This window comes from Ictidomys tridecemlineatus, chromosome 7 (genome assembly GCF_052094955.1).
Source record: "Ictidomys tridecemlineatus isolate mIctTri1 chromosome 7, mIctTri1.hap1, whole genome shotgun sequence".
NCBI classification, from domain to species: Eukaryota; Metazoa; Chordata; class Mammalia; order Rodentia; family Sciuridae; genus Ictidomys; species Ictidomys tridecemlineatus.
In genome coordinates, this window is record NC_135483.1 from 149,780,943 (window position 1) to 149,794,289 (window position 13,347).

General features: G+C 30.6%; 1 protein-coding gene and 1 long non-coding RNA gene across 3 annotated transcripts in view; one reads left to right on the plus strand and one right to left on the minus strand.

Moving 5' to 3' along the window:
• Dnajc10 (DnaJ heat shock protein family (Hsp40) member C10) overlaps nucleotides 1-13,347 on the plus strand; it is a 49,119-nt gene that overhangs the window by 12,197 nt on the left and 23,575 nt on the right. For both annotated transcript variants that reach the window (XM_005324681.5, XM_078017706.1), the window contains exons 9-12: nucleotides 597-640; nucleotides 5,561-5,698; nucleotides 8,484-8,573; nucleotides 9,314-9,427. In XM_005324681.5, coding sequence (XP_005324738.1) covers nucleotides 597-640; nucleotides 5,561-5,698; nucleotides 8,484-8,573; nucleotides 9,314-9,427 — 386 coding nt within the window. The remainder of the gene's footprint in view (nucleotides 1-596; nucleotides 641-5,560; nucleotides 5,699-8,483; nucleotides 8,574-9,313; nucleotides 9,428-13,347) is intronic.
• Nucleotides 7,176-13,347, minus strand: part of LOC144365581 (uncharacterized) — a 78,617-nt gene continuing 72,445 nt past the window's right edge. The window contains exon 3 of the long non-coding RNA XR_013424188.1: nucleotides 7,176-7,811. This is a non-coding gene — a long non-coding RNA (uncharacterized LOC144365581). The remainder of the gene's footprint in view (nucleotides 7,812-13,347) is intronic.

Below are 13,347 nucleotides of genomic sequence, written 5' to 3' on the forward strand. Positions count from 1 at the left end.
TACCTCTCAACGATAATGCCCCTTTATTAGGAATGTATTATAATATATAACTAAAATTAACCATTCAACCCCTCCTGTAAGACCAATATCAGGAAGATACTGCTTTTGAACAAAAATCAGCCTTAAACTTTTTTGCAAAGGGATTTTATTTCATTTTGACCTAATGCCCAGATTGTTGTCTATCCACAAAACATTTTGAACTTTTTAACATTCTTTTGTCTTGTTTTTGAACCCAGGCAATTTGATTTTACCTGTCTCTGTAGGCTCTATGATACTACAGCCCCGTTTTCTTCCAAATCTAAACTCAAATGTATCCTACCATTCATATTTACAGAACTTTCATAAAACTAGTGGAGAATATATTTTCAGATTTGTGAAGACTCTAAAGAAATGCTTACTTTTCTGTAGCTAGAAATCCTGAAAAATTAATGAGAAGGAATGAGAGTTTGTGTATATAAAATGAGACTACTAAGTAATGTTTCATTATTTATTTTAGTTAATGGTCTTAGAATCAACATGGTAATTTGAGGAAAAGGCATGAGAGGATAGGCTTAATAAAGCTTAAATAGCCTCATAAAGTTTTTTTTTCCCCTCAGATTGTTTGACTTCACAGACACGACTTAGGCTTAGTGGCATGTTGGTAAGCATCCATCCTTTTTGTAAAACTACATCATTATAAGTTGACTTCAAATTTTTTTCATAGTTTCTTGAACACTTAACTCATATTTTTGTAATTTTTCTTATTTTCTGAATGATGTATTCATAGATAAAACTTTCTAAATAATTAGTTGTGTTAAGTACCTTTTCATGTGGTGCTTTCATTTGTGTAAGTATTCTACATTTATTATGAATTCCTCTAATTATATAGTAGTATTCTTATCGTTTCCAAAATTTGTTTCCTGTTGTTTTGATTTTACTTTGTTATTTCTTATTCTCATATCATGTTAAGATTTGAAGAATGTCGTCTGTTGATTATTTAATGTTATGATAGCATGCATTGGCTTGGGAGTTTTTCAGTTGTAAAAGTTGGGAAACTTCTATGTGAGCTCAAATAATAAGTCTCTATGTATATGTATGTTGGGTATAATTATGTTGGGTATAATTTTTGTATCAGATCACCATGTTATTCATATCAGTATCATTTAGTTTTTTTCTACTTGATATAGAACCATAATTTCTGAGCAGGCATATTAAAACTTCCAACTGAATGGTTCATTTTTATATAGAGTCCTGCAGGAGGAATATGTCCTAAGAAATTGACATTATATAATTTCTTCATCAGATGAATATCAGAGTATACTTACACAAACCTAGAAGGTGTAGCCTGCTTCACACCTAATCTATATGTAGCCTATTGCTTCTAGACTAAAACTTGCTATAAGTGTTGCTATAGGGGTTGTTGTAGCACAGTGGTTAAGTATTAATGTATCTAGCCATAGAACAGGTACAATAAAAGTATATTATATTAGGCTGGGGTTGTGGCTCAGCGGCAGAGCACTCGCCTAGCACCAGCGGCAGAATACTCGCCTGGCATATACTAGGCCCTGGCTTTGATCCTAAGCACCACATAAAAATAAAGATGTGTCCACTGGAAACTAAAAAATAAATATTAAAAAATTCTCTCTCTCTCTCTCTCTCTCTCTCTCTCTCTCTCTCTCTCTCTCTCTCTCTCTCTCTCTCTCAAAAAAAAAAAAAAAGTATATTATAAAAGATGGTACACTTGTATTGAACATTTAGTAGGTAATGGAGCTTGTAGGACTAGAAATTTCTTCAGGTAGATAACTTGAGTGAATATGAGGTTTCAGAGCCTTATTATCTACTACTGTATACTTTATAAGATACTAATTTTGCTACAATAAGTTTATGAAAACAATTTCTTTAGTAATAAATTAACCTTAGCTTACTGTAATTTTTTTTACTTTATACATTTTTACTTTTTGACTCTTGTAATAATACTTAGCTTGAAACATAAACATTGTACAACTATATAAAAATAGATTATATGTATATTCTTTTGATTTTTTATCATTTTTATTGATTTTTGTGTTTTTGGTGCTTATTCTATAAATGTTTTTCTCTTAATTGTTTTCATTTTAAACCTTAAAAAAAAAAAAACTAAAAAACAAACGCACTTTAGCCTACACCTTAATATCAGAATTGTCAGTATCACTGTCCTTCATCTCCACATTTTCTTCTTCTGGAAGGTCTTCAGGCATGGAGCTATCATCTCTCGTAATAGTACTGCCTTCTGGAATCTTTCTGAATCTGCGTGAGGCTCTTATTGAGGAAATGTCATTCTTTTCATAAATATCTGTGACCATCCAATGTAAACCTTTTCATGTTAGGGTTCATGTTTTCAAACTTTGTAAGGAGCTCAGTAAGGTCTTCAAAGGTTTTACTAGACCCGTAACAGGGAAGTGAAGTTCTTGGGTTCTTCTTTCATTAGACTGCTTTTCACTTGCATCTTTAGTTAATGTGTTCACTAAGCAATAGAAATTTTTCAACTGGATTATAATCTTATGGGATCATTGTCCTATATGCTGTTCATTGTTCACCAAATTATTATGCAATGCATATCTATATTTTCACATAATGTATGATCTTGATCAGCATATTCTTTTAGTGGCTATTATTTATACCTCTTTGTGCATTATAGACTTTTTTTTAAAAAACAAATTGTTTTATCTAACACTAAAATGATTAACTTGGTATACTTACATTTCATTCTCTTCCTTTATTTCACCCTATACTTAGACAATGGTTTTTCAACACAATGTTAAAATTCCTTGAGAATCTTCTAAGAATTTATATCAAAACCAAATCTGTCTTAGGGATGGGTGTGGTAGTACATACCTATAATGCCAGCAGCTCCAGAAGTTAAGGCAAGAGGATCTCCACTTCAAAGCCAGCTTCAGCAACAGTGAAGCACGAAGCAACTCAGTGAGACCCTGCTTCTAAATAAAGTACAAAGGAACTAGAGAATAAAGCTCAGTGGTTGAGTGCCCCCCTGAGTTCCATTGGCGTACCTAAAAACAAATAAAATAATTTTTTTAAAACTAAGTCTCAGATATTAAAAATATTTGAAGATGAGCTCTGAACATAAGTATTTTTTGTTAATCTTTGAGGATTGGAGTTGTTAGCCTTTTATATTCTTCCTTTCCAGCAAAGTCTTTGTGTACTTTTAGCATCAAGGAAATGCTGGTCTTAAAAATGTGATGCAAAGTCATCTTTTCTCTTCTTGAAGCAGTTTCTGTATGATTGGCATTATTTCCCCCTCAAATAATATTTTTGTTTGGTAGACTTCAGGGAAGCCATCTGCCTAGAATTTTCTTTGTATCTATAATCTCCTTTTTAAATCAGATTATTCAGGTTATTTTCTCTGTTTAGGAAATTGTTTTTGTTCTTCCAACTAAATTTTTAAATATACTAGTATATAGTTATACATAATATCCTATGATTTTTGTGGAGTTTTCTTATCTGTAACTTCTTTAGTGATTCCCACTTTCACTTTCTGATAATGATTTTCTGTACTATCTCCCGTCAACATTAGGAGAAATTTATCAAGCTTTAAAATTTCTACTTTGCATTTATTTTCAATTTTGTTCATTTACGTGCTTTATTTCCTTCCTTCTGCTTCCCTAGAATTTAATTTGCATTTAATTTTTTAAGTTATTGTGATTTAGGCTTTCCTTTGTAATATATGAATTAAACTATGGATTACTGAATATGGCTTTTAGTTATATTCTATATTTTGAAATGTATTTATTTATTAACAGTCAATTCAAAATACTTTATAACCTTTTATTTTTATTGAATTATTGATTATTTAGGACTTAATTTCCAAACAGAGGGGTTTTTTTCTTTTTTCTTTTTTTTTCAAGTTTTTTGTTTTTGTTATTTATGGGCACCTTAATTCTACCGTGGTTAGCAAACATGGTTTCAGTGTTTTTAACAATATTCATGTACATTTGAAAAAGTAAATTCTGTACTTCATAGATGCACACCTGTGTAAAATCAGTTGGGTCAAGTTTAACACTACCATTCAAATATTGATCTTAATAAGTTCATTGCCTGTTCCGGCACGGAGAAGAGAGTGTCTTAATATCGGTTAATATTTTATTAATTACCCATTGTTATTATGGATATTTGTTTTTTCCATTAATTCTTTTTGTTTATATATTTTGAGCCTTTGTCATCATGTGGGTACTAACTTAGAATTGTTATTTTTCTTTGTGATATGAGTTTCCAGCTTGATGAAATAACTCTCTTCTATAATGTTTCTTGCCTTCAAATATGCTTTGACTGACATCAGTATGACTACTACTTTCTTTTGGTTAATGTTGGCATTCTGGTATCCTTATATTTAAGGTATATTTTCTGTAATCGGCATATGCTTAATTTTGGTGTTTTATCAGTTTTCTTACTCCATTTACATTTAATATTATTCCTGATATATTGTGTATATTTACTGTCTCATTAGTTTTCTGTTTGTCCCACCTATGATATAATCCTTTTTCTTTTCTCTTGCCTTCTTTTAGGTGAGTCAAGTGGTTTAATTTCATTTCTCCTCACTATCATCTCTTTAGTTACCAGTTTTTGTTTTTGTTTTTTTTTGTTGTTGTTGTTTTGTTTTTTTAAACTGTCCTTTTAAGCTCTAATACCCTAGAGCTTACAACATGCCTCCCTGACTTAACCATTTCCTGGATAGGGTAGCAAGAGACCTTGAACACAAATTTCTTTATTACTTCTGACACTTTGCCAGCATGTATTTTTAATTTTACTTTTCTTTATTCTAGTTATTTCTTATATGCAGTTAAGGGAATGCATCTTAAGTGTATAGCTTAGTTAATTCTTATGTATGTTCCCAAATAACACCATCTAAATCAAAATTATCATTTCTGCTTTTAAGATTTTTGATTTTCTGAAGTTTTGTTATGATTTGAATAGACGTTTACTTAAGATTTATTTGACCTCTCAAATCGATAGATTAATGTTTTCAAAGTTGTAGAAACTTTTCAGCTATTATATCAATTATTATTAATGTCCCATCCTTTATTTTTTGGAATTGCACTTGAATGTATGTTACTCTTCTGTTTGTTTACTAACTTTAGTCCAGAAAATTTTTTCAGTAACTTGAGGTTCCGAGAAATGTACTTTTCGTATAGGACATTAGAGCACATTAAAGTAACTCAGCCACCAATAGGTGAACACTTGGAAGGTACTAATTTAAATGTATGCTGTAGACAAAATGTCTGATAAACTATATGATACATATTGAAAGTGCAATAATAATGATGACTCTTAAACAAGTCACATTTGATTTTTAACCTAAAAGATTATTGAGCAGCCTGTTTTCTATTTTTAAAAAATGATAAATTTAGTTTTTTGTAGATTTGTACAAATTCTAAAAAGTAGATGTTAACATCAAGGGAAAATGGAAAACTGTATTATCTCAGGTTATTGAGTACTATTTTAAAAGTTGTAATTTTATAATAGAAATGTTGGGTTTTAACTTTTTCTTAATTTACAACATAGTGTGTTTTTTGTTTAACATTTTTAGGATGGCCTTGTTAACGTAGGATGGATGGACTGTGCCACCCAGGACAACCTTTGTAAAAGTTTGGATATTACAACAAGTACTACTGCTTATTTTCCTCCTGGAGCCACTTTAAATAGCAAGGAGAAAAACAGTATTTTGGTATGAATAACTTTAAGGAAATTTCTTTACTTATAAATGTGTACATGCACACACATTTAAAAATGTATCCTTTTATAAGCAGTTAGCAAGGAAATGAAACAGTTTATATGGATCATTTCATTAATTAGAATATGTAAATTCTTGGGATTTTGTTTATTATATACTTTAGTTTAAAAATAATCCTTATAAAATTCTTTACAAACTGGCATTTGTATTATTACATTTAAAACCATTATAGTTTTAAACTTCAAAGATATGAAATACATTGTTATGATAAAAATACTCTTTCATTTAACCTAAGTTTTTATTTTTGTATTTTCTAATGGTAAAAAATGTAGATCCCTAATAGGTTTGGCTAGGACCCAGTTATGTTTTTAAGTACCCTGTGGGATTCTAATGTAAACTCAGAAATCTAGAAATTTGGAAATCTGATACAGTTCACCTCCCTGTGTTTCTGAACCAGGAAACTTGAGACTCAAGCTAGTTGTCGAGGAAGTGAGCTAAATAATGGGATTTCCTGGGGACTCCCAAAAGAAATATAAAGAAGAATAATAAAGACAAATTTCTTTCATTTTCCTTTATTTTAATTCTGCTTTTTAAATGTTGATAATTATAACATATACTCATTTCAGAAATTCATGCACAGTACAGAAATATAAAAAGATCCAACATTTTCTAAAATTCAATCACTTGTGGACAACCACCATCAAGTCTTGGTAAATACCCTACAGATCCTTTACATATACACTCTATAATGACTGTCCATAGTTTATGGCTCAGACCTTTGCCCTGCACTCCAGAAATATTATATACATGCATGGACATGTACACATATGTACACTGCCTTTCAGCATCTCCCAAGATACTAGTCAATATGTCAGATTTAAATGCCTATAATTATCTTGCTAATACTCCCATATATAAATCTGCTTCTCCCCAATTTTCTCCATTTCAGTTTATGAAAACTCTGTCCTTTCTCTTTCAGGCCAAATATCCTGCAGTCAATTTTGATTGCTCTTTTTCTCGTACCCTATAAACAGTTTGTCAGTAAAATCTGACTATCTTTAAATAAAATCTGACTATCTTTAAGATGTTTTATAATTTGCCTCTATGGCTACAGAGTACTTATCACTTTATAACATACACTGTAATTTATTTACTTTCCCATTATTTTTCTCCTGCATTAAATTTTAAGTTTATTTGTTCACTGGTGTATACCAAGTGCCTAGGAGTATTCTGGTGATTATTGTGTGTTTGTATGGCATCTCTATGTGTATCTATGAGTTTGTATTGTGTATATATACTCTAGGTATATATTTTCAACAGTGTGTGTGTGTGTGTGTATATGAGTGTGTATATATACATACATATATACTTCAGTAACTCATTTTCTTTATTAAAGTGTATACACCTTTAATAAACAATTTCTTAGCATAATTCACTAAGTAAATATGATATACTTAGAAATAAGTATCAAGAGAAGATTCATAAAAGCTATTTTTGAAGGCTATAAGCAGTGCTATAGTAAGTAATCCTGTATGTTTATCTTAATTCACTTATTCAAGTTTTAAAAAACTGAAGTATTATCTCAGCTAAATATATCTGAAAGGTGAGGTTTAAACAGTCCTTTAAAAGTGTAACTAGCAAATTCTATAAGACAAATACAGTTTATAATGAGTTTATAATATACTAATCATACACGTATATAAAGCTGTTATGAGTATTTTTAGTGTGATCTTTATAATGACTGATTAAAGTATGGAACTATAAGCTATAAAATTGAGACATTAAGGGCTGGAATTGTGGCTTAATAGTAGAGTGCTTGTTTAGCATGAGTGAGGCACTGGGTTTGATCCCCAGCACCAAATAAAAAAAAAAAACTAAACAAAATAAAGGTATTGTGTCCATCTACAACCAAATTTTTTTTAATTGAAGCATTTTTATATTTTAAGCCATTTTCAAGTAGTATTTCTTAATTATTAAACAGATGATTCATGATTAAAGATATAAAATTGTTTTTTCAACTCTCGTATACATCTACTTGATGTAAACCATTGCTGCATTCTTTATTGTAATAGCTGCTTCATGGAGAATTGGACCAGCAGAGGGGGTTCTGTGAGACAGAAATAAAGGAGATTTGTTAGAAGGGAGGTGTGCCTTTTTTCAGTTTTTGTCTTAAATAGTCAGATCTTAAGCATGTTTTAGAGCCATATGTATATTTTAGTATAAGTACTCCTATATTGTTTGGTTTGTGAACAGTATTCTGAAAACCATTTCAGTTTTGTGGTTATAAGTTTTTCTTACCTTACCACTATTAATTAGTTGGGGTGTAAAATGTCTTAGATCATCAAAATTCGATTTAAAAATTCTACACTAGGGTTGTGGCTCAGTGGTAGAATGCTTGCACTGGCTGGCTTCAATCCTCAGCATCACATAAAAATAAATAAATGTCTAAAAACAAAAAACATTTAAAAAAATCTAAAAGAATACATAAGACATGTAAACATAGTTAGCATTAAAATTAAACTGAACATAGTATATTTCTGTGGTGATTTAGCAAATTACTATAAGGATTCCATAGAAAATTTTATATACTGAAACACCTAATGGAATTTCTTTTTCATTATTTTTTAAAAAGCCTGGTCATATGATTATTCAGTATTTTAAATAATTGCCCAAATGTGATATACTTTTTTAAAAATTAAAAGACATTTTGAAGTATTTTGAAAAACTTCAGATTTCTTCTTGTTTACTCAAAGATTACAACATGATTCTCTTATTCTAGTTTCTTAATTCATTGGATGCTAAAGAAATATATTTGGAAATAATACGTAATCTTCCAGATTTTGAACTACTTTCGGCAAGCACATTAGAGGTAATGATTATTAATAGTGGCATATAGTAATAAATATTGGTAACTTTTCAAGTCCTTAATTATTAAAGTCAGCATTGTTTTATTCATCACTAAAGAGAACTAAATGTAGCAGTTTCCAAGAATTCTGTATTAAGCAGTTCTAGATTACATTTGGATTCCTGGAACTGAGATATTGGTAATTCAAAGTAAATCTATAATTTAAGAACCTACCCAACTTGAAGGTTGAAAAGGCAAGATTTTGATCACAAAGGAACTTTGGATCTGAATTGGAACTTAATGTTCTTGCTTATAGTACTCTTTCTGTTGTTCACTGAAAACTAAGCATTATTTGTGATTAGAATTCTTAGAAATATTCAGTTAGAATCACGTATTCTACTTTCTGATCCCAGAGCTATCCAAGTATATATTTCTACCAAGTATAAGTTTTATTAAACCTGCAAAACTTACTTCTTCAACCCCTCCCCAAAATTTTAGCTATATATTAGTTAAACTATATTTTTTTCTTGGCACAGTCATCTGCTTGAACATTTTATGACTCAGTGATTTAGCCACCTATAATATTATAGAATTGATTTACATAGCATTATTCCCAGTAAGCTATAAAATAAGAGCATGATGGTCTGGATTTTAGATTATATTTGTAACTGAGCAGGATAGCTAAAACTAACCTCAAAGTCAAAGAAATAAAGATTAGATCTACCTTAGAATTTCCCATCTGATGTTTCTTTACCACTTTCAAGGATCGTTTGGCACATCATCGGTGGCTCTTATTTTTTTATTTTGGAAAAAATGAAAATTCAGATGATCCTGAGTTGAAAAAACTGAAAACTCTACTTAAAAATGATCATATTCAGGTAAGAAAAATGTATTTTGCCTTGTCTTCTGATGGTGTGCTTCCTTGTTAGTCCATTACATATGATTAAATTTTAAATAACAAAAATGTTTATTGACTTGGTAGATTAAGAAGCCCTTAAGTGTTTTGGTCTTGGTTGTGTTGGTTTTCATTTGTTTTTTTATTTATGTTTTTTCTATTAAACATGGACATGATATTTAAAAGTGTGAATTTTCATCTTTTCTAGCATTTGACAAATTTGTATCTTACAGATTTTGTGAAAGATGTTATAGAAGAGTATCTTTTCCTTTTTTTTAGTACATGTTTTATTTAACCTCATATATCCAAAATATTTCAATATGAATTTCTTTTTAAACTGGCACATTATTTGTATATACTTAACAGGGTATACTGTGATAATTCAATACATGTATATAGTATAATGATCATATCAGGGTTGTTAGAAATGATAAATGTTTGAGGTGAAAATGCTATGTATTAGAAACCTTCAGACTCTTTAGTTATTTTAAAATATATTGTGGTAGAGCATGATACTCTACCATGCTATATATAACACCACTATTCATTCCTCCTGTTTAACTGTTTTAGTACTCATTATTGAGCCTCTCTCCCCTTTTCCTCACTCCTTTTCCCAGTCCTACTCATTGTCTGTGAGACTACTTTTTTTTTTTTAAGCTTTCACAGTGAATGAAAACATGTCTCTTAACATGAAGTCCTCGATTTCATTCATGTTGCTGTGACATATTTTAACATCTAATTTTCTATATACATCACATTTATATATATATCACATTTTCTTTATCATTTTCTTTATCATTGATCGATCAGTACACTTTGGTTGATTGCATACCTTAGCTTTTGTGATTAGTGCTTATGATAAACTTGGGAATTGTAAGAATATCTTTGATCCAGTGGTTTCATTTGCTCTGGATACGTGCATTGTGCTGGGATAACTGGACCATAAGATAGTTCTTAGGTTTTTTTTTTTGTTTGTTTTTTGTAAGGAACCTCAATATTATTTTTCTTAATGGCTGTACCAATTTACATTTTCACCAGCAGTGTTTAAGAGTTCCTCTTTCTCCACATCCTCATCAGGATTGATTTTTCTTTTTGATAATGCCCATTCTACTGGATTGGAGTCATAATCTTGTTGTTTGCATTTGAATTATTCTGATAAGTTTTTTTTTAATTATTCTGATAGTGATATGAGCATTTTTCCATGCCAGTTGACCGTTTATTTTTGTCATCCTTTGATGTCTGTTTAGATCTTTTCTGCAGGTTATCCTTTCCTATTTTAACATTTTTCTTTAATAGAAATAATAGAAGCTTCTTAGTTTGATTTAAGCCCATTTGCCTTTTTAGTGCTTGAGACTTTGGGGTCCTATCCAAAAATAATTGCGTGTACCAATATTTTGAAAGATTTCGCGTTTTCTTATAGTAACTTCATAATTCCAGGTTTAACATTCAGGTCTTTAATCCATTTTGAGTTGGTTTTTGTGTGCAGTGAGAAAGAGATCCAGTTTTATTCTGCATGTGTTTGTCCACTTTTGCCAACACCATTTCTTGAAGACACTCTTGTTTCTCCACTATGTCTTCTTGGTACTTTGGTAAAATATCAGTTGACAGTGTAAATGTATATTAGTTTCTGAGCTATTTTATTCCATTGGTGTGCATAATGATTTTTATCCTAGTACTAGGCTTTTTCCTTTTTCAACATTCTGTTTTGAAGTCAGGAATTGAATACTGTGATGCTTCCATCTTTGTTTTTTGAGATGTGTTTCACTATGTTATGACCTCCAGGGCTCAAGCAATCCTGCCATAGCCCCCTGAGTAAATTGACACAAGTGGACGCCACCAAACCTAGTCCAGCTTTGTTCTTTTTACATAGATTATCTTGGTTATTTTTGGTCTTTGTGGTTCTATATGAATTTTAGGGTTTTGTTTATTTCTCATATGAAGAATATCATTGGTATTCAATCGGAAATGCATTGAAAATGTAGATTGCTTTGGATTGTGTGGGCATTTTGATTCTTCTGATTAATGAACATGGATGTCCTATTGTTTGTGTGTCCTGGTAAAGTTTCTTTCATCAGTGTTTTAGAAATGTCATTGTAGAGATTTTTCATCTCCTTGATTTAAATATTTCTAGATTTTTTTCATAGCTATTATAGGTGGGATTGCTTTCTTGATTTCATTTTAGTTTAATCATATAAAAATGCTCCTAATTTGTTGGTTTTGTATGCTGTACCCTTTACTAACTTAAGAGTTCAGTTTTTTGGTGGAATGTTTGGATTTTTCTATATATAAAATCATCATCTGCAAACAGGCATAATATGACTTCCTTCTTTCCACTTTGGATGACCTTTATTTCTGTCTCTTGGCTATTTACTTCTGCTAAGGCTTCCAATATTCTGTGAAATAAGACTCATGAAAATGAACATCCTCGTCTTATTCTAGATCCTTTAGAGGAAATGCTTTCAGCATTTTCCCATCCACCATAGAATGGTAGCTATTAGTTTGTCATATATGTTGAGATGTTTCTTCTGTACATAATTTGTTAATTTTTATCAAGAAGAAATGTTGAGTCTTACAGAATTTTTTCTGAATTTGAGATAATCATATCTTTTGTCCTTCATTCTGTTGATATGTTTATTGATTTATATATGTTGAAATCAGCCTTGCACTAAATCTCACCTGATCGTGGTATATAATCTCCATAATGAGCTATTGGATTCAGTTTACTAGTATTTTGTTATCTTGGGCATCTGTGTTCGTCAAGAATATTGGTATATAGTTTCATTTGTTGTGTTCTTGTCTGGTTTGGGTCATGGTTTCATGTAGTGAATTAGACAGTGTTTACCTTTTCAGTCTTTTGGAATAGTTTGAGAATTGGAGTTAGTTATTTGTGGATGTTTTAACATTCAGTTGTGAAGTCCTCAGCTCTTGATCTTTGATGGTAGATTACTGCTTCATTTATTTGTGCTCTGATCTTTGTGTCTTCTAATTTGGGATTTGATTTTTTCTTCTCTAGGTCATTGAGGTATACCATTAGGTTTTATAATTTAGTGCATGTATTTATTGCTATAAATCTCTTTATTACTGCTTTTGTGTCTCCCAGTTTTTGATGTTTTTCATTTTTCTATCAAGAGATTTTTTTCTTATTTTTAATTTCTTTAGTGACACATTGGTTATTCAAGAACACAGAGTCCAGGTGCCTGTATGTTTTGCATCATATTTTATTCAATTCTAGTTTTATTTCATTGTGGTCAGAGAAGATGCATGATTTTCACTTTTTAAAAATATATTGAAGTTTGATGTATGATTTGTGGTCTGTCCTGGAGAATGTTTTGTATGCTGATGAGAAGAATGTGTGTTCTGCAACTGTTGCATGAAATGTCCTGTAAATGGTAGGTCCACTTGCTCTATAGTATAATTCAACTCTGATGTATCCTTGTTTGACATTTTGTATGTTAATCTGTCCATTGATTAAAGTGAAGTATTGTTTAGGAGTCTGTCTTTACATAAAGCAAATACTAGATATATTTGAGTGGTCTGATGTTAGGTTCATATATATTTACAACTGTTACATACTCTTGCTGAGTTGAACCTTTCTCATTTTTTGCTTGTCTAGGAAAGACTTCACCTTCATTTTTTAAGAGTAGCTTTGCTGGATATAATAGTCTTGATTTACTTTTTGCAGAGGGGAGTTCTTGTATCCAACTCTTCAAGTTCAGAAATTCTTTCTTTACTTGCTTTAGCCTATTGTTGAAACTTTGTTTTGTTTTTATACCTCGCCAGTTGAATTATTTAGTTTTGGGGTTTCTCTTTGGGTTTTTTATGTTTTTATTTCTTCTCAAGATGCATTTAGTCCATTGTTGCCCTTGTTCTTCTCTGTGATGCTAACAGCATAGTGCACTTCTG